General features: G+C 36.7%; 1 protein-coding gene across 1 annotated transcript in view; it reads right to left on the reverse strand.

The window, feature by feature from the left end:
- Positions 1–2,210: 2,210 nt before the first annotated feature.
- LOC140244920 (uncharacterized) overlaps positions 2,211–27,691 on the reverse strand; it is a 40,534-nt gene continuing 15,053 nt past the window's right edge. The window contains exons 4-10 of the mRNA XM_072324528.1: positions 14,742–14,978; positions 13,273–13,586; positions 12,532–12,670; positions 11,502–11,821; positions 6,779–6,920; positions 5,232–5,371; positions 2,211–2,300 (exon numbers count right to left, since the gene is read on the reverse strand). Coding sequence (XP_072180629.1) covers positions 2,211–2,300; positions 5,232–5,371; positions 6,779–6,920; positions 11,502–11,821; positions 12,532–12,670; positions 13,273–13,586; positions 14,742–14,978 — 1,382 coding nt within the window. The remainder of the gene's footprint in view (positions 2,301–5,231; positions 5,372–6,778; positions 6,921–11,501; positions 11,822–12,531; positions 12,671–13,272; positions 13,587–14,741; positions 14,979–27,691) is intronic.

The following is a 27,691-nucleotide window of genomic DNA, read 5'->3' on the forward strand; positions in this document are numbered from 1 at the left end:
ATAAACAAGGGAACAATGAATCCATTGACCGTGCTGCTAAAACCCTGAACCTTTATGTCATGGAAAAGATACCGCATGGAAGCTTTAATGGTAAATAGAAGCTTTCATTGCGCATCGGTCTATGTAATTGGTTCCCCGGTTGTTGTTGTTGTTGTTTTTGTTGTTGTTTTTTGGGGGGTGAGGGGGTAAACAACGTTGGAGACAATTGTTTCTAGAGAAGATTTTACAACCATTATAATCTGTCCAATTTGACCGCGATTTCATCTTTCCTAATGAACGCATCTTAATCTTCGCACTGTCAGCCATATCTCACGTCATCAGACAACAGGAAAAAAAAAATCAATAAGACGTCAGCCTATTCCTGCAGCATAGAACATACAAATCAGCATTTAAGGTTTAATAGTGCTTCAAGATACACTATATTCATAATGCCACAGCTTACCAAAAACACATAATGCGAATATCTTACCAAAAGTACGTCGGATCTGAAGCATACGCACCAAAATTATGTCTAATCTTATCCGTATTCTTCTGTAATGAAAAAAGGTATTCGTATGGCTATAATCTCCGCATATTATGCAACACGGTACTAAATTTCAATCTTTTTTTCATGTTTCTCGATGAAAAAATACATCAAATAAAACAAAATTAAATAATACATGATACCAAGCTAGGAGGCATAATATTACAAAATGAAATAATACATGATATCCAGCTAGGAGGCATTATAAAATATTGCAAACATAAAACATAGTTGTCGGTCTATATATGAAAGTTGGAATCTGAAAATGAATCCTACAGAAATAATTATGATGGATACATGGAACCTACGTAGACGCAAGCTTGTCACGCGTAAATCCAAGTTAAAAATCGAGCGTAAAGATTGAGAATGATTAAGAATGAGATTAGCAATTCAACATCGTCATACTAGTATAATTGTTTGAGAATAGCATGCGGCAATATAGCAATTTTGTAGAAGAAGAAATAGGATAGTAATCTGACCACAGTAGAGGAGCATTATGATTGCCTGTTTAGAAGACTGAAAATATTTGAAACCAATCAATTATTAAAAAATCATCCACAGATAGAATTCGTGTCGGTACGTACATGGTGCAGAGATAAAAGATAACGTGAACAAACATTAGAGGTGCTTATGCATTGTGTGTACACAGGTTGTCTCCTGTGCCCGTTGATTCGGGATATCGCATTCTGAGAAGATTGTATAATTATCTACGTAGATAAAATGATGTATTAATAATGAAGTAAGCCGGTGTAGATTATACGCTTTGCCTTCGGTGTGCGTGGTTAGCTTTGTCAGAATGTCACCCTGTCGTACTCACGAGTTTATACAACAAATATGACTTGTGTTTGATTTGTGGTGCTTGGTATCTCTTGATAGAATCATATACAAACAACTTCATGTAAATGACTAGACCAAAGAGGTTCTATAACCTCTTTGGACTAGACTCAGATATTGTTTAAGATCTGTCACTTCGGCGCACTGTTTATCAGCGTTTCCAGTTTAAGAATTCATGGTTCTAAATGCTACAGAGTATTCATGATGCAATGTATTTTGTAATATGAGGCTATGAAAATAGAGGTGATGTTCGTTATTCGGAGGCCTCATAGGCCTCATTAACCCGAAGTTGAAGTAATTGAAACACATAAATTCCGCATGTTTGTGAATCCGAAAATGAAACGAAAAGTGCGTTCTAACGTACCTTCGGAATTCCAAGTATTACTTCGTTTCGGATTAGCGAACTTTCGGAAAAACGAGCCTTCTTGTATTCTCGGATTAACATACCTTCGGAATAACAAACAGTAACCGAAAATATTGGGGTTGAAAATAAAGTCTAAATGCCTTAAAAAGTGAACATTGTGACATTATTATTACAACTACTGCTGGACAATACCATTGAGTAAATGATTAATCAGTATTGGGATAACGGTATTGTTTATAGATCAAATGAAAATGACAGCATACTCCTGTAAACATTTCTATGGTGATTTTTTTTTTTCAGGCATTAAATGGACATAATCAGTCAGCAAATACAATACATCTAAAAATTCTCCCTCACAATGGCAAATGCAAGTAAACAATTACTCTTAGAGCATAATATTCATCATTGCCTACATTCGCAAATATATCACGGCTCTAGTTCACAAATCCACAGATACCAAGAATTTGTCCCCCCCCCCCCCCTTCCTTCTCAGACTCGCGGAAGTTTAGTGCACACAGGTAAATCGTCGGGTGGTGTCGGCAGCGGACCGTCAACGTGTACCAGCAGTCCCATACCAAGCTGTAAAGACAATTAAAGCGACAATGGTCATGAAAGTAACTGTTATGATAATTATGCATTATTGGAAGAACTCTAAAGGCGGAAAATGAACAGTGGGTAAATGACAGTAACAATCGTTGAACTACTGTTAATGGGAACACCGATAGCATCGGTGCAGATGAAAATGACGATTTTTATTCAAAGATTGCCGTAGCACAAAGTTACAGCTACAAAGGGCCTGTCCGAGGCAGTCCTCGGGAATACCTCACATTCTGATACTTCCGCTGGTCACCAAGTGCATTTCGAATTTTTAGATTGTATACTCCTCATCTACTGTCTCTGGTGCATTCCTTGACATCTGCCATTGAGAACGGAGAGACTATCTCTTTCCTTGTCTTACGATTGGCAATGTCCATTAAAAGCATTATACAATCAAAGCGGTTGGCCGATTATACTGGACGATATTTTTAGCGTAATAGACATAACTTAGACGAATCATTGAACCGTTCAGTATGCAGTATATGATATATGTTTATGTATCTGCATGAGCAATGATATAATGCAGGAACCAATAAAATCAAATCAAGTGTTGAAAACCATACCAACGAAATTTGTGACGCATTGAGAAAGACTGGTTCAAACTTTGGTGCAATATTTGTGGATATATTGCAAATTGGAATAAATAGAAACACAAGGCAAGTGCCAAAATGTGTCTCGCCCATTCACTAGAAGAAATTAAAGTTTTTCTAATTCTCGGAAGTTCATTGACCACGCCTATGACCTTTGACCTTGTGGTGACCTTCAACTCCCCAAGGGACATTTACCAGCCAAGTTTGGTCACGAACGGACATAACAGATTATGGATCAAAAGTTATGAGCCATTATCAAAACGCGCCGTAAAAACTGAACATTGGGCCCTAAAAGTTTGTCGACCCCTGTTTGTGACCTTTGACCTTGTGATGACCTTCATCTCCCCAAGGGACATCTACCATCCAAGTTTGGTCACAAACGGATGTAGGGATCAAAAGTTATGAGCCATAATCAAAACGGGCCGTAAAAACTTTGTGTTTTGGTTTCCTTTATAAACTCGACCTGAGAAATAAAATGTCACAGGCAAGGGTCAATGAACTTTAGGGCCCAATGTTAAGTTTCGATTATGGCTCATAACTTTTGACGTACATGAAAAACAGGCAAAGGGGCTGTATATACTAGTATGTGTTAATAACTTGCATCGATTGTCCAGTTTTCCTCAAATTTTCACTGATAGATGTGTTCTTTTAATGTTGCTGCTTGTGACCTTCAACTCCCCAAGGGACATCTACTATCCAAGTGTGACTGAAAATGATTAGATGACTTGAAAAACTCCAATAACATTTGGTTTTCACTTGTAAACGACGTAAAATTAGACGAAATTCTGTGAAATAAGTCAAGAAATTATCGCCGGGGGGGGGGCAAGAATTGTCCACTCGTCTAACTGGTTCGACCATTACCAGCCCATCCTGTGGGCATTTCATGGAGCGTTTTGTCAGATTTTTTTTTCTAACAAACTTTCATAAGCTACTGAAATCCTTGCATCTGACTGGCTGAGAGCAAATTTGTCCGTCAAGTTTGTCGGACAAAACGCTTCATGAAATGCCCCCCTGGCGCATCCCATTAAGCTATCCATATCAAATTAATTCAAGAAGACGGCTGCCTCAGCGTTTCATCTCAAATCACGGTGGTGACTATCAGAAGGCCTTTTCTGTTGAAGTTGAATCCACAAACTCCATAAAAGACGTTCAGTTTCATCTGGAGTGAAAAAAGGGCTGCCCCTGTACACTTCAAATTTTCAATACTATGATTTTTTTTTTTTAAACTGGAATCGGGAGATACGTATTGGCCCGACTTTAATCATTCCGTATCAATGAAATAAAAACTTGGAAACATTATAAAAAAGGAGATTAGTACATACCTACAACTGTTTTCTCTATGACACTGGACGACCAAATCGAGTTTCATTGAAACTAGAAATTATGAACATTGTTAATACAAAGTTGCAATGCTGAAGGAAGTCTTCCGTCTATCTTTAACTCCATGTTCATGCGCAACCGGACATATCATAGATATCCAACCAGACAGTCAAATGAATTTCATTTACCTTTATTAAGAACCGTGCTTGCTCAACAAACTTAATATGTAGGTCCAAGATTCTGGAACTCCCTTCCCATGGACATACAAAATGCACCGTCATTGAATTCTTTTAAAAAGAGATTGAAGAGTTTTCTTTTGAAGTAATGCAACCGAATAAATATAATTCTGTAATGTATCTTCTTTCACTATAGGCAGCATTCTCTTGAGGCATCGACCCTTTTTTACCGCGTTTAGTATTTTTGTATTCCTCACGTGCCCTCACGGTTGCAGTCTGTTCCGCTGGAAAGCAGCTCAATACTGTTTCACTCTCGAAAATGCGTGGCTATTTGTCTCTGTGGGCTTCGCCCCTTGGTGTATGCATCAAAACAATTTAGGTTTTCTCTCTCTCTTTCTCTTCTCCCCATTTTCTGTTCCCTATTTTCACACTTTTGCTTTCTTTTTCTTCTTTCTTTCTTTCTTTTTTTTTCTATTCCCGACTTTCCCAGTTTCCCGCAATCTTTGTAGTTGTAAGTTTTTCACCCCCTTTACTTCCCCTCTTTCCCACTTTTCCCTCAGAGGTGCCCACATGTTACAAGCATAGTCTTTTGAGTGGGTACCTCCACTTTTTTTTTCACAGAGTGTATAGAGTGTATGTTTCTTTTTGTACCAAACATAAGGACATGAGCATGTTGTTATCCCTGTCTGACTATGTATATAATCAACGACTCGCATGCCAAATGTATCATATTGGTGTTTTTTTGTTTGTTTTTTTTTTGTACATTCTGTTGGAAAAAGAGTGAAAATAAAGTTTGAAGTTTGAAGTTTGGAAATCATTACTCTCACCAATAAATGTGTGTCGAAGTGACAATGCATCAGCCACCATCCCGGATTACTGGTGCGAAACCTCACCACTACATAACCTCCAGGCGGTACCATCACGCTATCCTTCCGCGGGGGGTTGTTGAGATTGCGACTTACATTTCCTGCATGAATGAAACAGACGCGTTTGAAATAAACATCTACTAACTGTAAGCCGAAAAAGTGAATTATTTACCCTATAAAACTCATGTAACATCAGGCACACTATACATATTCAATACAAAAATTTCTTGATGATGGAAAATCACATTAGTTACTACAGCTTAACAAGAGTAATGTTAGAGCATTTTCAAAACCATGGCCATTTACAAAGTTTACCTGTTTTAATAAACTCCTCAAAATAAGTTCTGCAATTTAAGTTTGATATATAATATTTTTCTTATACACGCATTATCTTCATTAAATAATTTTATGACATTATAAGAAAGCCTGATTAATCATCTTTAAAATGACACCTCACTTGCTATGATTGGGTGTTCTTGGAATGTGCAAAACAGCTGAGTATGGGGACAGATCAAAAGTGAAAAGTCGCAACAATTCTGTTATTGATAATGTACAGTTTTGATGACAAAGGGTCAATGGAATGAGCAATGCTGAATGACGGCACTTTCAAAAACTCCCATTTCCTAGACATTAGATGACTGTTTGGTCGACCTTTATGTTTAATTTTAATCTGCAGATACTACTGCAGTTTTTAATTCAGGATGAAGCCTGGAATCTAATGATAATCTCACAATGCATTCTTTTCAAGCACATTCCTTCCCTGAAACGACAAAGCAAATGGGAATCATACTGTTTGACAGAACATATTTGCTTTATTTTGCAGCATTTCACATTTGACCTTTCCTCATACTCAGTCATACTGTGTATTGAAGGAATACCGTCATAGCAAGTGAGGTGTCATTTCAAAGATAATTAATCAGGCTTTCTTATGGTGTCATATTTAATGAAGATAATGCGGGTATAAGAAAAATATGATATGTCAAACTTTAATTGCAGAACTTATTTTGAGGAGTTTATTTGTTTACATTGTGAATTGGAGAACACAACACAAAAAATATCAGAAATCACATTTGCCCTGATTTTCATGATGTAAAGATGTGTTCAGGCGTTGTTTGTACACTGTATTTCCATGGGTCACCCTATTCATGTACATAACGACCAAAGTTTCCTTCGTCACTGTGTATCTGAACATTTTGTTATAACATGCTTAGTTTCCTCCCTTGGTTACATGAATCTCGCTTATACGCAAAAAATATTTGCAAAGACGGGTTTTTTATGACATCATTGATTCTCCAACTGCAAAGTTCCACATCGTAAACCATAGGATATCAAGTGTTCGCAGCGTAATAGTTGTAAGCATCGTGGTAATAATGCTGAAGATTTATTAAGAATGCTTTGTACGGATGAAAATCACCAAATTACTTTAAAATATACCTAATACAATCACAAATACAAAATTAATCGATTTCAAACCAAAACAAAACAGCAAATGATGTATACAATCCAACCTTCTTCGTCAAGATTCTTAAAGTCTTCCGTCGAAAATGGTATCGAGAGTGACTGCATTCCGAGAACGGTGAAGTAATACCCATGGAGGTGCATAGGATGTGCGGCGATTACTCCCGTATTGATCATCACCAACTCAACGACCTTGATCAATAGCAAAGAAATCCAAGAAAGTGCGAAGCCGAGGATAATAGAGACCCAAAATACAAGAGACTTTCAGTTAAATCTGAAGAGCCAAGATGTACCGGTAAAGCCCGAGACAAATCAAAGCTCACTCCTCCTGCTTTAAAGGTACTGTTTACCATCATTTTTTTTTTTTTTATTCATGTTCCATATTCCACATTTCATACAAGTTATATATTCCATTTGATTTGAAGCAGAAATGTTTTACACACAATGGTCAGTTTGAACCAATAATGCACAAATGTATAAGGACATATAATTGGCGTGTAATATGAGGAACCCACTAAAAAGCAAAGCTTGTAGGATGTGGGCTCCAAAAATATAACATAGGTTTCAGTACAGTATATCAATGTCAGAAGTGACGTAACATGCAAAATTCAAAATATCGAGAATATTACAATGTTTACGGGATGTACAAGGTATAGTATATAATGTTTATGATTAACTTATGGTATAAATGCTAAGAAAAGTAGCAAGTTGATCAAACTAATGAAGTCATCCGAGCGAGGCATCATTTGAGTATATGCAAAAAAAAAAAAAAAATCAAGTGATTACGGCAAAATAATTAAACATAGGATTTTAGAAAATTGGCTTTGAGATTTTTCTTAAAGGAGCTTAAAGAACTTGAGTGCACCCGAACCGAAGCTAACTCATTCCAGAAAGAAGGGCCGGTCGATGTAATTGTCTTAAGGGCTAAAACTGTACGAACAGGGGAAAGATGATAGGATTCACTGTGTCTTGTAGGATAAGTATGAATATCACTGTTTTTCACAAACATTGAGGAAAATATACTAGGAAGGTCACCAGTATTCAACTTATACATGAAAATTCCAACATGATATAAATACAAATCAGAAATTTTTAACAATTTACTTGAAACAAACAATTCATCAGTGTGATCAAAAAATTGTGCTCGATTTATAATCCGCAAGGCCTTTTTCTGAACCAGATATAACGAATCAATTTTAGTCTTTGAGCAATTCCCCCAGGCTAATATTCCGTAATTCAAGTAAGGTAATAATAAAGTTGCATAAAGAGAATGCAATATTGGCTTTGGGAAGAGATATTTCAGTTTGTGAATAATTCCAACATTCTTGCACAACAATTTACATATATAATCAACATGTACCTTCCATGAAAGGTTACTGTCAATATAAATACCTAAAAATTTTGTTGAATCTATTTGATTTAACTGTAAACCGTTCATTAAAACTAAACCTGGAAGAGATTTTATTGTGTTACTGAAAACCATATAATTGGTCTTATTTATATTAAGTGACAATTTATTTGCCTGAATCCACTCAAACACCAACTTAAGTTCATTATTCAAAGAATCGAGCAAAACATAAGGATCTGAGTGAGAATAAAAGAGACTTGTATCATCTGCGAACAGAAGAAAAGACAGCAGAGAGGATGAGTTCCGGAAGTCATTGATGTATAAAATGAATAAAAGAGGACCTAAGAGGGAGCCCTGTGGAACACCACAACAAATCGGGTTTATATCAGATTCATGATTATTTACGGAAACAAATTGAGTTCGACCGGTAAGATAACTTCTGAACCACTCCAAGGCCTTTCCACGAATACCGTAATGATTTAGTTTATACAAAAGAATTTCGTGATCTATTGTGTCAAAGGCCTTGGAGTAGTCCAGAAACAGACCGACTGTATGCGACTTTGTGTCTATAGCTCTTACAACTTTCTCAACCAGTAGTAATATAGCATGGGTAGTTGCATGTTTTTTCCGGAACCCGAATTGATTATCAGCTAAAATATCACATTCGTTTACAAATTTCATTAAACGATTATAAATCACCTTCTCAAGTAATTTAGAAAAGGATGACAGAAGCGATATTGGTCGATAATTTCCTAACTCATCCTCTCTGCCTTTCTTATAAATTGGAATAACTTTAGCAATTTTCATTTTAATGGGCACAATACCAGTTAATAAAGATAAATTCAAAATGTGAACTAATGGTAATAGTATTTCGTTTACAATACATTTCATGAGGTGATTAGAAATCCCATCATGACCTGTACTCTTCTTGGGGCTAAAAGAATTGACAATATCTAAGACCTCTGTTTCAAGTACTGGGAGAAAAAATAAAGACTGTGGATTGGAATTTAGTAGGTAAGAATGAAAGGGTCTGTGTACAGATGAAATATTGCTGGCCAGCTTCGGACCAATATTAACAAAAAAAGAGTTAAATGCTTCCGCAATTTCCACATCATCTGTTAAATTCTTCCCTTCACAAAGGATATTATCAATAATACCCTTATCTACACGTTTATGAATAACACTATTTATTACATGCCAGGTAGACTTTGCATCTGACTTGTGCTGTTCAAACAAAGAACAAAAATAATCTTTTTTTGCTTTACGCAACAAGGACGTAAGAGTATTCCGATATTTAATGTACTTTGATTTATTCAAAGCTGTATTACGTGATTTATATCTGTAGAATAAAGTATTTTTTCTGTTTATGGATCTAAGTAAAGCTTTTGTTATCCAGGGTGAGCGCGGAACTGTTTTGTAGTTTCCTCTTTGGTTTCTCAAAGGGAAATGCAAGTGATATAAAGGTACCAAAATATTCATAAATCTGTCGTACGCGTCATTCGGATCAGTGGAGTTTAGAACCTCATTCCAATCAATTTCGGATAAACTTTGTTTGAACAGCTGGATATTATGATCGGAGAACACTCGTGATTGCGATAAATTTTTACAGACCTTTTGTTTATGAGATTCAGGTATAGTAGAAATGGAAGAAACTATAACGGGAAAGTGATCTGATATGTCCGTAATAGCGATACATTGATCATCATAATCATGGCTGTTTAAAAATATGTTATCGATCAGTGTTGCGGAGGCTCCAAATAATCTTGTAGGCTTGGTGATACAAGGAGTGAAAGAGGATGATACCATAGTATCAAAACAATCACGTGTTTGTGGATTACCATAATCAAGTAAGTCTAAGTTAAAATCTCCCATTATGTACACGTGTTTGTTGCGGAGATAGGGCGAATCTAAAATAATTTCTAAGGTTGAGATGAAGTCAGAATGATTACAGTTTGGGGGCTTGTAAATTTCTCCTATCAATACTTTTTTACCACCTGGCATACTTATGTCAATGAAAATACTTTCAATTGAATCAGACATATAATTTAGCTGGGTTATCATTTCAAATTTCAAATTATTCTTCACATAAAATGCCACACCTCCACCTCGTTTACAGACTCTGTTATTTGTTACCAGTGTGTAACCATCTAATTGTACAAGGGAAGTGAAATTTTCAGTCATCCAAGTTTCACATAATCCCAAAACTGAAAGTTTTACATTCAAAGTGTCAAGAAATAATTGTAACTGGTCAAAATTTTTGATCAAACTCCTTATATTATAATGCAAAACTGAGAAAGTATACTCCGCTCTGAAAGACTTAAGCTGTGCTACGTGTTGCGGTAGAATATAACAAGATGTTGTTAGTTTCGGATGGAATGAGGCGTCATGGCCATCATGAATGAGGTCAAGATTAGGCATATCATCATTAAGAGTATTGATATCATCAATACCGTTGGATACACTACCTAACATTTGATTTGATTTGATTTGATTTGATTGGTTCCTGCATTATGTCATTGCTCATGCAGATACATACACATATACATTGATGGTACCATCGTATAAATGGATATACATAAACATTAATTGCTAACAAGGTAAGTTTCATCACTACCTTTAGAATGTACAGCAATACAGTTTCTTCATTGATTTTACAATGTACAAAAGAACATATCAGTGATGCAATGAATAACGCAGAAGAGCTACAGCTTAAGCATCGCTTGATTTGCATGCAGCCCTCGTACATAATACATAACATATAGGAAACTAGATGGAGGGATGACTAGAGATAGGATAGGAGAAAGGAGAAAGGAGAGGTCTGTCTGCTTTCGCTAATACACAAAGTTAGATCACCTGGATCACTGAATAGTAAAGCATGGCGAAGTATTTTCTCACCGAGGTTTTTTAAAAAAGAATATCCCACCTGATCATGGGAGCAGTGATCTAAAAAAATGTTTCAGATATCACATTTGATGCATATGTGTAAGTCAGTTGCATCACAAAACATCCTACAATGTAGAAATTTCCTATAAAGCCTAGAATATAAGGAGATATCACTAATTTTCGCAATAAACCACAACAGTATAGATGGTTTAGTCTATAGGAACATTTTTGCTATGACTATTGTTCACATTTTTTTAGATTGAACATTTACTTAACATTAATTATACTGATTCGAATTTTTACATTGGTTGTTCCTATCCCTAACTCACGTTTTAGAACTATTTCATGGCACTAAAGCTGGGTTTTTGTTTCATCTGCAAATGGTAAATTATGCCTTTAATGTAATGAGGTGAACGGTCCCTCACATGTACATTTCAAAACGTCAAACATCAGACTAACTTTGATTGCCATTCACATTTCCCAGGAGATATACTGCATATTACATCTACTTTTAATACGACTATTAAAAAAGAATATCCCACCTGATCTTGTTTAAAACTGAGTGTATGTATGCACGCGCAGCCTTCTGTGGAACAATCTACTCCATCCTTCAGTAAAGATTGGCGGTTGCAGAACATCGAGTTATCCAGTTCTTGTGCGTGCGTCAGAAGGGGAACGCCGGGCAGGGTCAGCGTGATGTTGTCTAGGACGGTTAGAAAGGTTGCTAGGTACGTGTCATTCCCGGCCTTCTCGACCGGGTAAAAGATGGGATCGTGAAGCCCTTTGATTCTGTTGCGCCCTATAACATTGAGCTCTATGTAGCTGGTGACGTCAACTTGGCTTAGGTCATCCATTGTCTCCTCTAAGAACCAAAAACACACACAAACAAACAAACAAACAAACAAAAATACACAAATTTAGGAGGATGTAAGGCGAACATTTACAAATAGACAACTATCTATAGACAATAATAGACATCAATAGACATCTATTTACACCCAGAAATAATTGATTCTGCAAATATCGCAGCTCATTTTACAGACACATTGCGAGGACTGCTGTTTCCAAGTTCCAATCATCATCATCGTTTCACAAATTTTTGACATTAATGGAATGATTAATCATGGAAACAACACACCGTAAAATCGGATATACCAGCCAAAAGCCACTGGAATATCGGCAATCATATCGATTTCCGCGAAAACGCATGCGATTTAGGACAATTTAGTGTCATTTAAAAAACAAAACCAGAACCGCTATTATGGGTAATTACAGAGAAAATTTGTAACCTAACAAATCATACAGGACAGATGACTATCTAGTTGAATCTCTCAAGAGACATAATTATGTTATGACGACGTTCTATTTCATTATGTGAAAAACCTTGAGTACAAAAAATTGAGTGCAAATATTATTTTGATGTCTTATTATTCCCAAGTTTTGTAACGGAGCCAAGCACCGTAACCATTATGGTAGACTTTGCTAACGACGTAAAATGTCAACTTGTAAATTCATGTACATAAACTTCTTTCCAGTAGACTCTGAGTTGATAACCAATCGTTATTATACTACCTGCATCCCGCAAGTCAGAAGTAAGTATGCCGTCAGTTCCTGCTAGTGGGTTTAACGTCACGCCCTCACGTCTTATGGATTTGTCCTCGTCAGGTTCAATACCACGCGGAGTCATGTCATATCGGAGGATCGCTAACTCCTTCAAGAATATACAATAATAAAAAAGATATAACTCATTTAAAACCATTTCATCACATACAATACCGATATCATGGTCCAGTATCATGGATACTACTCCTATAACATATCATTATATACATCTTATCGAATCACAAAGACTAAGATACTGGACTGAAGAAAAACGGAAGATCGCGGAAGGGTACCTACCAACCTTTATTGACTGGTGAGACAAGTTCCATTTTTTTTAAGGAAAGCGATGCATTTAACCACGGAAAAGGAATAATGGTGAGGACACTGTGGACTGGTCCTTTCTAATAATCGAATAGACGGAATTTCACTTGGATTCAGTTGTAATGTTTTATGTAAAAATGCGCATTTGTATCTTTATCTTTAAAGTAAATTGATGAAAGGAAAAATCAGAGTTCCCTCATTTTTTTTTTTTTATATCAGAAACACAACTGCTATCCGTCACTACAAAGTCTTGTATCTAAGTCTGGAATGATTAGTTAGATAACATATTTCTATGCCTTACATAAGGATATTATCATTCTTATTATACATGATGAGAATACGAAACCTTTGAAGTAGAGTAGGCAAACTTGACTGAAATGCTAATCGAACCTGGAATGAAGCGCACGCGAAATCACCCGCCACGCGAATCCAATAACTGTCCTTCTCCTGGTTTGCGTCGAGTACAAAGTCGTAACGCTCTCCGGAGAAGATGGTGATACGGTCAACGACTACGGGGTCGATCGGTGCACCATCAGTGGCGATGACGGTGAGTTCGTGGTGGTCCACCGAGACTGTCACGGGGCAGACGTCACCCATCGCACCGATGACCCGGAAGCGATATCTCAAACCGGATTTGACGTACACTACATGATGATCTACCGTGACGTTCGCCTTGTCTTCGCTGCCAAACACCAGGTTGGTCCCTGCACAGAATGATCTCATATGACGTGATCTCTCCCTCTATTGACATACATGTATATCACAATATCCGAGTATTTATTCCAACAATATTTGATAATAATTATGTCGTTGTTGAAGACTTCGCTTCTTTTCGCATCAGTCAAATATGAAAAAAAAAACAATCTAATTTTGATATTTGGATATTTTGACCAACTAGACCAACTCAAAAGATCAAAATTAAGTATAAAAAGTGTGGTGTGAAAAAGTGAAAAAAAAAAGTTTTCATTTCAATACAAAAAAAAAAAACAAGCAAAAAACCAATAGATACAGATCGTACAACTAGAGATGTCACTATGGCGACTGGTATGCCTCCACTATAACACATGGTTGTAAAGTTCTACAGTACGTCTTGATAATGTATCACTACAAATTCACATATACTTGGCAAAAATTGAAATGATATGTTTGTCACAAATGTGTTGATTGTTCACTTTCCTTGAACTAGATTTGATTGGATGAATGGTTAATAATATTTTGGGGATTTGAGGATTTGTACTTGACCTTTGACATTTTTATAGGTTTATACATTTAGTAATCTCCAATGTTTGAAAAAAAAAATTCAGCCGGAGGCATAAAAACACAAAAACGCGAAACCCCTCATCTCTCAGTCTTGATGACTGAAGGGGGCAGAGTCCCCAAGTCCTACTTCAAAATCGAAAACAATCGATGGATGACGTATAGATGAAAAATATATATAAATGTATAATGTACAAATGTATAATGTGTTACGTACGATGTGTAATGTACACTACATAATGTATAAATGTACAGTGTATAAAAGTATGATATATAATACTGTGAAAATATATACTCTCGTAATGGTTAAATGTACTGTGTATAATGTATAATATAAAAAGTGTAAACGAATAATTCATAATGTATTAACAGTGATACTATGATGCATAATGTATAATGTATAAACGTGTAAATTAATAGATGTATAAATGTGTAATTATAACAACCTTGAAACCTCCCGATCTTAACTAAAAAGCTAGCTGTCCACCTGTTAAAACTAAAGTCCTATCTTTGCAGATATATTAATAGCGCTATATAAATGCTGTCCCTCATCATCATCATCACCACCATCATCACCATGCAATTTCTGAAGATCAACTCACCGCGGCCGTTGATGAGAATACCATCGACTTCGATCACTCCCGCGCCATGGAAGAGTCCCGCGGCAGTCGTTGTTGCTGGCTGCCTTGACCACTCAGTGATCACGAGGATGTGGCGAGGATCATCGACGTCGTAAAGATGTCGATGGGGATCGGAGGATGAAGTCTGTCGAACAATGAGGGAGCCGTATATACCATCGGCCCTTTGAATACCGCTGTGCGAGTGCCACCAGTGCGTACCTACATACATAAAAATACATTAAAGGGACTACAGTCAGACCATTAAGTTATGTTACTCCCGCACGCACTGCGCACGGGGCTGCTTCGTGCGGCTGCGTGCGGTTTCGCACGGGTGCGTGCGGCTCCGTGCCATTTCATACGGCCTCGTGCGGGTGCGTGCGCTTCTGTACGCCCCCGTGCGACCCCGTGCGACCTCGTGCGCCTCCGTGCGGCTGCGTGCCAGTCAGTGCGCCTCCGTGCGGCTGCGTGCCACCGTCGAGTGCGGACCATCTGGCACGCTACCGTGCGAGGTGTTGGCACGGTACCGTGCGTGGTGCTGGCACGCTACCGTGCGAGTCCGTGCGAATCTAGCATCCTGCTAGTCCCGACACGGGACTCTTATCTTTTTTTCACTCTCTCATACGCCCTCATTGGCGGTATACGAAGGCATCCTGCGTGCGAATCCATTGGAGGCCGTGCGTGCATGCATTGTAAATAATAATATCCCCTTAAAGGGAAGATAAACCCCAAGATTAATGTGGATTGAGTGAAAGCAGCAACATTAGTAGAACACATCAGTGAAAGTTTGAAGAAAATCGGACAATCGATGCAAAAGTTATGAATTTTTAAAGTTTTGGTGTTGGAACCGCTGGATGAGGAGACTACTAAAGGTTATGACGTATGAGTGGACTACAATATCAAGGAAATATAAAGAAAATACTACAAAAATCCATTTTTCACGAAAATTACAAATTCCATCAACTTGATATTGACATATGTTAAGGGTAGCAATTATTCCCCCTGCTTTCTGAAAGCGGTTGGTCCACTGCTCTTTCATAATTCCAGAAAAGTGAATTTTTGTTGAATATCCTTTATATTTTCTTTGTATTGTTGTCCACTCATACGTCATATCCTCTAGTAGTCTCCTCATCCAGCGGTTCCAACACCAAAACTTTAAAAATTCATAACTTTTGCATCGATTGTCCGATTTTCTTCAAACTTTCACTGATGTGTTCTACTAATGTTGCTGCTTTCACTCAATCCACATTGCTCTGTGGGTTTACCTTCCCTTTAAGTGTGTGCTCATGACTATGTGTGCGCCTGCGTGTCCATGTCTGTGGATCCGTGCCCATGCCTGTGTGCCTGCAAGCGATCGCGAGAAGACGATACGATGTACACACTGTACAATGTTCAATGAAAGCCCTTACAAGTCTGTGCAACTGCGTATTACATGTAAACACTCATGCCTGTCCAAAAATGGACGATTTTCTACATTGCAGAGATCACTTGCAATCTTTCTAAGAATATGGAGTACCATCACCGTGTGTACATGTATCTCTCCTTGCAAAGAAATTAGAAAAATTGTGTGGTTGTATGTGTGTCTTTATCACTCGATAACTTGAACAGTGTAGAAATAATCATGGTAATAATGACAATTAACAACAACAGAGAAAAGCTATTGTATAATTACATCAAGTGAACCATTTGTTGATGATGATGATGATGATGTTGATGATCACTCAAAAGGTAATAATAAATGTACATTGTAGATGTTCCATATTGTTACATTATCAGTATGGTGTATTAGTATTTTTACTATTTTTGCCTCTCTTAAAAAAAAAAAAAAAACACACACACACACATTCTTTGTCCTTTCTGATATTCCCCGAAAGCTTTGAAATATATGTAGAGCTTACACATTGTCGTAAGCAGGAGATAAAAAAAAAAAACAAAACATCGTCGCTGCAGGATAGGTCGGTATATTAACAGTTTCCGTCTCGATAGGTTTGTAATCTTGGCAAAATACATATACATAGATTAAGAAATATAAATATACATTTATATATATATATATATATATATATATATATATATATATATTATATACATATACACAAATATATATAGATTTTGATTGAATCGTTTCTTTATTCAAGAAAATGTTTTACATTACACCACCGGTCTAGTTATCCCAAGGTTTCTTTGAAAATGCTGCAAGCATCAAAATATCAAACATCGTAATTTTTATATACAATTTCCCGTGAATGCTAAGCGTATGAGAGAAAGAGATAGAAAAGAACAAAAAACTTCTGCCATATGTCTTGTTTCTCGCTTTATTGCAGCGTATGTCATTGTCGAAGTATAAATGCTATGATAAATGTTGGTAACAACCACATGAGAACTTGCACATTCGATTCCCAACAACCATTAAATCATTGGGGTCCGTAAAAAATGTTACATAATACATACGAAGCACCTCATTATAATGTATTCGATGGACCGGTGCAGAAAAACTGGCTGTTTGTAATCGGCCTTTGAACATCTCTATTATGCTCATAATCCCCGACTTTTCAGATGGCGGCTACGAGCGCGTCCAGGGATGTTTTTGTATCAACATTCTGACTATTCATGGAGGTACAATGTAACCTGATACTCTGGCCACCTGGTCTATTCAAAGTATTCTTGCGTAATACACGCGCGTAATTATGTTAGGCTGTGTTTCACCATGATGAATATATAGGACCCCGTAGTAGCAATATCGGCTCTTGCGTTGTATGAATGCTATACAGGGATCCTCCATTTGGTTCGTTGGTCAAGTATATAGATTCTTTTAACGATCTTATAAGCAGGCTGTCATTCATAAGTATGACAGAAAAACAAACAACAACTTCAAGCAACATCGAAGTTGAGTTTCGCGAACTAATCTTCCATTTGAGTTGGTTTCTCGGTTTTGTTTCAACAATTTTTATAATGTTGACAAAAGCCTGATGGGATGTTCAATATTCAATTAAATCATTGCACCTTTCTCGCAATCTTTGACAACTAATGATGACTAAACCTGTGAAATCCACGATTTATTTATTTATTTATCTATTTTTTTTTTGTATAGAGACGTTTTCTTTTTGAATTTATCTATCATGACTGCCTCCAGATTTCGACCATAATTATATGTCTTAGGTTTCCATGGGATCAATAAAGGAGATCAACGAGCGCATTTGTAGGTTTCCTGTCGGGTTTAATGTTGCAAAGTTTATGTGCAATCACGATTCACTTTCAACCCTATATACACCGTAATGTCGGGATGAGATATTGTTCACTACACATCAAGTGAGATTAAATCTTACACAGTGTACTGTGATATGATATATATGATAAAAGTCATCAGCAAACGGGATAGATTATTGTTTTGTCTATGTGTGTGTGTGTGTGTGTGCGTGTGTGTGTGTGTGAGAGAGAGAGAGAGACATGAGAAAGGGTGGAGAATATATATATATATATATATATATATATATATATATATATTTATATAATTATATATTCACTTACAACTATATGATCTTATAAAACACATGTTCAAGTCAGTTGACGGAACATTTATAAGCTCTTCCGGTCTGCCTATGAAACATCGGAGTCTATGCGATAAGAAGAAAGATTGAGAGATAGAGAGAGAAAAATAAAATAGGCTGGTCTTCTAAATTTTGTTCGATGAATGGTAATCTTAACACACTTTTGCAAACGAAATGAAATATTATACACGGCTAGGTTTGCCTATAATCTGTGTTATGGTGATATCTTATTAGATTATACATAATAATACGGGCAAAGTATCTTGGATAAGTGATCGCCACCATCGATGAGGATATTCAATCTAGACGACTAATTGAAGATGATGAGAATAAAGAAGACATAGTGGATAGCTGGAAAGGAAAGTAATGTGATGCAATGATATAAAAATGAAGGAGCACGAATCGAGGCAAATGTATTACAAAGGAAGAGAAAATGGCATATTCGAGTGTTCAAAATGGTTTAACATTATGCGAAGATTTCATAGTCATTTTTTCTGTGTGTGTGTGTGTGTACGTTTGTTTTCTAATTTTACAGTTATGTAATTCAAACTCGTCGACAAAATAAAAGAAAAAAAAAGATAGCGCCATGAATATGTTCATAATTCAATCTCAGTTTCCTCTCACTATATCCTATCACTTCAAAAAAACGTATTCAAATTAGAATGCCCGTAGACAATTCAAATTCGTCTCCATGTGAGAGAGCGTCTTTTCAAACAGGGTCGCAGGTGACCATTCCCGAATTCGACGCAGAAGTTAATTCAATTTAGCAACAACAAAAAAAGGCTGGCCATCGCGTATACTCCAGCAGCTGTAGAAGAAGCCGACGTGATCATAGAAGTATGACAAGCACAAGCCACACAGGCTTGAAGGCCTAAAATTATTACATCACTTGAGAAAATAAGGAAAAGGCAATATCTTTGTTGAAATAAACAACATTTCTCCTGGCATTCTTCAATCTCTCATAACAGACGGCTAATTTTGCTGAATTGTTCTTCTCTTATGTCATGAGTGTAAATCAATATTTGTTTAATTGTTTATACAGTACCAGTCATCCCCCGATAAAAGACAAGAAAGAAATGAAGAACTAATCTCATTCAATAAGCATAATGTATAAAGGAAATGAGCATTTGCTGCAATCGTTTATGAATATGAAAATGCTGCAATGTGCATGAGTGCGCGAAGTCTAATGGAATGAAAAAATGTAGTCCTACCTAAATGCATATATATCCTTATATATATATATGTTACGCTGGCACGATAAGTGAATAAACCACTTCAATAGCAGCATGAAAACATTTGATTTCATCGATACACATGAGATAAGACAAGAACATTTCATGCTTTTATTGCCCAAAATACCTTGCTCCTAAACAAAGTGTTCAATTGAAGCGATGGGTTATCACAGGTCCATCTCTCACAAAATTGAATCACTCTTCACAAATTTGGAGCGCTTTCTACGAAGGCAAATGCATTCTATGGACCGGTGCAGAAAAAAGGAGACCGTCTGTAATCGGCCTTTGAACTTCTCTATTATGCTCATAATCCCCGACTTTTCTACGAGCGCGTCCAGGAATGTCTTTATATCAACATCCTGTCTATTCAATAAGGTACAATGTAACCTGATACTCTGGCCACCTGGTCTATTCAAAGTATTCTTGCGTAAAACATTCGCATATGTTAGGCTGTGTTTCACCATGATGAATATATAGGACCCCATAAAGGCAATAACCATCGGCTCTTGCGTTGCATGAATGTTATACAGAATATCCTCTATTTGGTTTGTTGGCCAAGCAGATTATTTGAACGACCTGTAAATGACGTAATCAGACTGTCATTCATAGGTATGAGAGAAAGAACAAAAAAAAAAAAAAACTTCAAGCAACATCGAAGTTGAGTTTCGCAGACCAATCTTTCATTTGAGTTAGTTTCTCGGTTTTGTTTCAGCAATTATCCCTTTCATAATGTTGACAAGAGCCTGATTGGATTTTCAATATTCAAATAAATCATTGCATCTTTCTTGCTTTCTTTGACAACTTTTGATAACTAAATCTGAAAAAATCCATGCTATTGCGGTACCTGCCATCCACACAGAAGTTTCTTCTCTTTTTTTTTTTTGTATAAGAAGTTTGCTTTCTGGAATTATCCATTATGTCTGCCTACAGATATGACTTAAGGTTTCCATGGGATTTAATAAAAGAGATCAACGAGCACATTTGTGATTCAACAGTAGGGGTTAAATGCTGCCAATTGTATGTACAATGTTATAATTGACTTAAAACTCTACTGCCAAGAAGTATCGCTCATTACGAATCACATGAAATAAGATTTCACATAGTGATAAGACAGAAGTTATTTGTTATAATATTATTATGATGAAAACTCATCACTAACCGGAAAGACTATTGTTTTGTGGAATTTGTATATTTGATAGAACATTTATGAGGTCTTCCGGTCTTCAGGCGAAACACTGGAATCTATAGCGATGAGAAGAAAGATTGAAAGGGAGAGAAAGAGAGAGGGAGAAAAATAGGCTGGTCTTCTAAATGTTGTTTGATGAATGTACATATATTAGATATTGTTGTATATATATATATATATATATATATATATATATATATATGTATATATATATATAAATATATATATATATATATATATAATACAGGCAAAGCATCATCGAGAAGTGATCTTCACTAATGATATTATTCAATCAAAGAATTGGATAACTGGAAAGAGAGGGAGAGAGATCAAAGAGGGTGGGGGGGGGAGAAATATGATGGTCTTCTAAATTCTTTTTGATGGATGGTAATCCGATCACACTTTAGCAATCGAAATGTAATGTTACATCCGGTCAGGTTTGCCTATCTATGTTATGGCAATATCTTTTGAGATTGTATATACGGGCAAAATATCTGTATACGTTTGTAGGCGGGAATGAAGTGGATAGCCGGAAAGGAAAGTGATGAAATGTAATGGGAAAGAATAAAGGAGCACTAATCGAAGGAAATGTATCATAAAAGAAAAGTAATGAAAACTTGATTATAAATAATGGCACATTATGCAAAGATTTTGCAGTCGTTTTTCTGTATGTTTTTATTTCAATTTCATAGTTAAGTAATTCATAATCGCCAACAAAAAATAGCTTCCTGAAGATGGCCATTCAGGTTTGTTTTCCCTTCGCTATATGCTATCCCTTCAAATGTAGCATGAACACACTTCAATTTATAGTCCATGGGCCAAGACCCGAAAAATGGGTTGTTGGTACCACCTGAGGTGGCAAAACCTTTTTGGTGTCAGTTTGTTTGTCGGGCAGAGATATGCTTATCAAGCTATGATAGCATTTCCAAATGAGTAGCTTAGTCATAAATTTTTTTTTTTTTTTAAAACCAATTTGGTCTCGTTTTTATATCCCTATACTTCTGAATCGAAACTAACCGCTATAATAAGAAGAGCACTGTCATCCGTACGTCCACAGGTGTTCTGTTGTAAACGCGATGCGCTTAGTCTTTATTCAAGGCAGCGAAGGGAATATCCAAAGGGTTATGATGTCCACAGCTGTCACGCGGTGCGCTTATATAGTCTTCATCTGGACCAATGTACCGTTATCATATCTAAAGTTCCTCATATAAGGGATTATCTATACTATTTTTATACTACCCTCTAAACAAATAAATCAATTTTAAACAAAAATCACTCTGTTTATTTACAATATTATTCATTATAATGTATTGTAGTGTACCGGTCCATTGTTTTTTGCATTATCCTTTTTTGTTGGATGAAAATAAAGCGACATCGGCGTGGTGTTAGCGTTTTCACACTAGCGTTTTTGCCGGAAAATGATAGATAATTGCAAAATACGGTAAAATTCAAGAGGAATATTTTTTTTTTTGGTTGTTGTTGTTGTTTTAAGATAAAAGGATATACACTGTATCATAAGCTTTGGATATTCCCTTCGCCGTCTAGAATAAAGACTAAGCGCACCGCGTTTACAACAGAATACCTGTGAACATACCATAGAGCTGCATTTTACAGCTCTACGGAACATACAGAAAACAGTACTCCTGTGCTTATTTTTAAGGATGTGCCTCTCTTAATGATTGCGATTGATGTTCAACTATTTCTTTCACGCAAGCTTGAACAAGAAGAAGCTAAAATTCAGGCAAGGAGATGAGTTTTCTTCCATGAGATACAATCATTAAGACATACATCTATTCCCGAAAGTTGTGTGATTGCTTATGTGCTAAAGAATTGTGTCCATTACATGAATCAGGCACTATACAAAACGGTTGAAATCTACTGAAAGTCGAACTTTTTTTTTTTCATTTCCATTTAAAGCGGGGATAGACTAGAAATTTGTTTGTCTATACTGACAGGAGACATTACATTTTTCCAGTACATGCTCCGCATTTAAACAGTCACCATATTTTCGTGGTCAGAATCAGATAATGGACAAATGATATATTATAAAAATGAAAATACGAAACTACGAACACGCCATATGTACAAATATTATGAACTTCAATGAATTAAACTTACTTGTGATATTCTGCATAAAAAACAAGCACGCCGATTAGATAATTTAATAGAATTAATAGAACACACAGCAATATCATGCATGGCGGATCAAATCAAGTTCAATTGGTGAGAAAGCTACATGAAGTTAAAAAGTTGACTTCTTTTCGTTTCTCTTTCAATTCATGAAGACAGAATTACATTGTATATCTAATGAAGAGGATTGTCTCTGTTGCGAACGATCGCTATATATAGCACTGTTAGTCGTCTGCGCAAATCCTAATCCCTAAATACTTAAATTTCTGCTTGATAATGTAATAACCCTGCTTATAACTTTATAAAGGACTCGCAAATTCAAAGTTTCAAAACGTATACTAAAATATTATATTGCACACGGTGTATTTCAAAAAACATTTTGAATGCGTTGTGTGTAAGCATGTTAATAGCATCAATCTGCCTTTTATTTTCCGTACGTAAAGCGCACAGAAACGTAACCAAACGTTACCAAATACAGTGAAATGCATTGTACGGCGTGGTACTATCATTAGAAGTATATCCCATTCCTTTTTACTTTTATTTGCTAGAAGCAGTCGTCAAACCATGCGTCATTTTCGTAGCGACATCATTTAGGAATTAGAATGTATGAAGATAATCGGTACTCATTTATTTTGCGCTACTGACATAGCATTTACATTTTCCAACTTTTATTGACATGCAGTATTATGTTACTGTATGGTTACGATTACGAATGTTGGTTATGAATTCAAAAGACTGGTTTATTAATCGAAATATAAAGGTAATAGCTGTTTTGAAAGTAGTTCGATGCAAATTCAAAATCGAAATCATCGTCATAGGGGGAACTGATAGCTCTAGAAAACTTGTTGAGGCTAGTAAAGATTGCCGTATGCAATCTTTGTAGAAAGTTTTGACTTAGGCCATCTTTCGAGTATTTTGAGAAATTATATAAAGAAAATTATTTGTTTTGATTATGTCAAGAATTAGTTTGAACTATGAGAACAAAAAGGCGCGGTTACCCAAACAATGTCGTAGTTCGAAAAGACATGATGGGTAAAGTGAATTCATGACTTGACTAATCCTTACTGAATTGATGATCACTACTGTAAACTATCAGTTATGTCTTGTAGATGATACCTCTGTAATCGTAGTCAAAATTCTTTTGAGCGATGAGACGAAAACCAACAAACAAAATGCCGTGTATCATCGCTCGAGATTCCAACATTTGGCGTCACCCGACCAACAATAAGTGACGAATCAAATGGAATATCATGTTGTGGGTTAGCAGACTGTGTTACGATTTTTAAATGTTTCGAGCAGTTGTTTAAAAAAAAAAGAGAAAATGAGGCAAAGTTCAAAAAATTAGAAAAAAGCACGTAAATGCCGGCGATCATGTTTGATAATCAAAGTAAGAGATTATAATCGGCCGTGCGGATGTATATGATTGCCTTATTTACATGTCTGATTTCTGTAAACTATGTTATATTTAAATGTAAGTTCCCTTTCCTCCTTGATAAAAGTTGTGTTGGGTTTTCGCTATAGGCATTTATTAGGAAACACTGTAAAAACGACAACAAATGCGTACTATACATCAAGAGATGACCTATACATACATGAAACACAAAAATTTGTGTACGTTCTGATATAATGCAACTGCTTGTTTGTTAGTTAGTTTGTTTGTTTGTTTTGAATTACCATGGTCTTTGTTGAGGGAAAGATGAAGAAAAGTAGTAGAGTGTATTACTCTCAAATCCGGATAATTGCGATAAGTGTGTATCCCCGCCTTTTCTATACAGGTAAACGATTTAAGCTTGGTATGCTATTATAAAAGCCTGCATGTGTCACGCAGAAGAACTGATTCCGCGATCACTTTTAACCTTTCATAAAATTCACGTTTTAAGATAGTAACGACAGCTTGTAGGAGATAGAGTAACTTAGCGTCCCTGACTGTGGTTCTGAAGACAAAAGGGGACTGAAAAATTCTTTTACAAATTAGCAGACATAATGCCGATCCTCCAACACTGTTGCTCCATTCAGTCACTGATTCTGCTATCAATGGCGAAGAAAGAATACTGGTTGCGTCTTTATCCACCCCTTGATAGCAGGAAGTTTACCTTTCATTGTTTAAGGCCTCGTTGATGCGGGGTTTACTCGGATACAAGGCGTGAACAGTGTCGTCCGAGTTCTTTCATTTGAAATTCCTCAGAATACGCAATTCAATGGGCAATTAGCGCTGCTACTTCGCAAAGCTGTTAGCCAAATTCTTTGCAGACTTGACCTCTCACATGTCAGCTACACGCAATACACGACAAACAGCTATCATTACAAACATTCTGATTAAAAAACAAAACAAAATGAAGAAGCACACTTTTGAGTAGCGACACAGCTTTCTGTCCCTTTCTCAGATAGGTCCTACCTCTAAAAAAATACACAGATGACAAGAGTCAGAATATCCTCAAAAGGGAACACGACCTACATTGTATTTGGGCATTAATAATGTTTATCTTCCGATTTCTCTCCATGCCGTCGCGGCCCAAACCATCATAAGAAATAGGGCAATAAGTTTTATTAACCAGGGAAACAATAGTATGCATTACATAAATTTGGCGAATTATCACACGAATTGTCGACTTAATAAAAACGAGAATACATGTAATTGACAACTTATAGGCCCTACTATATCTCCAGAGATGAACTTTAAACAGCAAGGCACATACCAGGGAAAGAAAGTTATGATTATTTGAATGAATTCATTAATGAGGCCAATTAATAACCGTTGTAAAAGTACACACTCGCATACAGAGGTTTCAAGTTCGATTATTATGATCATTGTATTAGCTCATAGATAAAGTATTATAAATTCTGCGTGATCGTTCGTTGGAATTATTTTTTTCAGCGCGATTTGTGCGTCACATCAATCACCACTTCATGAAATGGAGGGCATGTATCAAACGAAACTCGCTGGTCATGCAATCGATAGCCTTGGTCAGCTCACTATTATTGCGTAATTCTAAAGCCCTCACCGCTTGACCGCCGCGCGCACCATGCTTTGTTTTGTCTTCAATGGGGTCAAGAGATCATTAGCATACACCCTAGAAACGGAGGTGGAGTCTCAATCGGGCAAGAACAATAGGTGCGAAACGCAACGCAAAGGCGAGCGTTCGAAAAAAATGTAACCGAAAAAAATTGTCTCAGAAAAACTGTGATTTGGGACACTTGTACTCATTTTTACACGCTGAAATTTTCTGTACAAACAGATAAAACATCAAGGAATCAAAATCCGTATAAAAAAATTTCGACCCGAGCACTGCTTCCCCTTCATTTGCGGCTCATTACGGGAAAACTCGCCGTGCGACTTATGACTCATTTTGTCGGAGCGCCACACACGTGATGCGCTCCGTCGGAATGAGTCAAAAGTCGCAAAAAATGAGATCGTAGTTATGCCTATATGTGAATTCTACAGACACTAAGCTTTACACTGATATGTAATACAACTCATTTGGACATCCCTATGGATCATAGAAACGAATATTATCTACGCTTATGATGTCAGTCCATTTTCTAAATAACGGAGAAAATCGCTCTTAAAGTTCGGGCTATGTTCAAGCTAACAACCTGTTTCTTTCACTATAGACGAAACAATACAACAGTCCTGCTTAGCGACGGCGTTTACGCTCAATCGCACGCACTACCGTATACGGCATAGCTTGGATGTGTAAGATGGCAAATGACCCAATCGCAGGACAGGTCTATCATTAACTATTCTAACCAATACGGCAGCCCGAATGTGAACTGAAGTGCGTTTGTGTCCGTGCCGCTGCCGCCGCATGAATGAGTCGGTAAGCGTTGTGTGTCGGCTGCGGTGACTTAGTTGCCGCAAGTTTGTAACTCACAAACAATAGGAAACAGTAGAAAGAAAGAAAGAAAGAAAGGCACGCAATGCGTATCACAACAAGCGTCTTTTAGCGAGGGCCTTGATCGCTTCCATTCTCCTCCCATATTGTTGTCAGTGGAAACTAAAGGACATGCGTTTAGCAAGTACCTATAGTCCATGGGCCAAGACCCGAAAAATGGGTTGTTGGTACCACTCGAGGTGGCAAAACCTTTTTGGTGTCATTTTGTTTGTCGGACATAGATACGCTTATCAAGCTATGATAGCATTTCCAAATGAGTAGCTTAGTCATAATAAATGAATTTTTAACCAATTTGGTTTCGTTTTTATATCCCTATACTTCTGAATCGAAACTAACCGCTATACAAAGAAGAGCACTGCCTTCTGTATGTCCACAGGTGTTCTGTTGTAAACGCGATGCGCTTAGTCTTTATTCAAGGCAGCGAAGGGAATATCCAAAGGGTTATGATGTCCACAGCTGTCACGCGGTGCAATGCGCTTGGTCTTTATCTAGAACAATGTACCGTTATCATATCTAAAGTTCCTAATAAAAGGGATTATCTATACTGTTTTTATACCACCCTCTCAACAAATACATCAATTATAAACAAAAATCACTCTGTTCATTTACAACATTATCAATTATAATGTATTGTAGTGTACCGGTACATTGTTTTTGCATAATATTTCATTGTTTGAATGGAAATAAAGCGACATTGGCATGGTATTAGCGTTTTCACCGTAGCGTTTTCAGCGGAAAATGATAAATAATTGCTTTGTTGTTGTTGTTGTTTTTAGATAAAGGGATATACACTGTTTTATAAGCTTTGGATATTCCCTTCGCCGTCTTGAATATTAGACTAAGCGCCGTGGATATCATAACCCTTGGATATTCCCTTCGCTGCCTTGAATAAAGACTAAGCGCACCGCGTTTACAACAGAACACCTGTGAACATACAGAAGACAGT

Source organism: Diadema setosum, chromosome 21 (assembly GCF_964275005.1).
Source record: "Diadema setosum chromosome 21, eeDiaSeto1, whole genome shotgun sequence".
Lineage (NCBI taxonomy): Eukaryota > Metazoa > Echinodermata > Echinoidea > Diadematoida > Diadematidae > Diadema > Diadema setosum.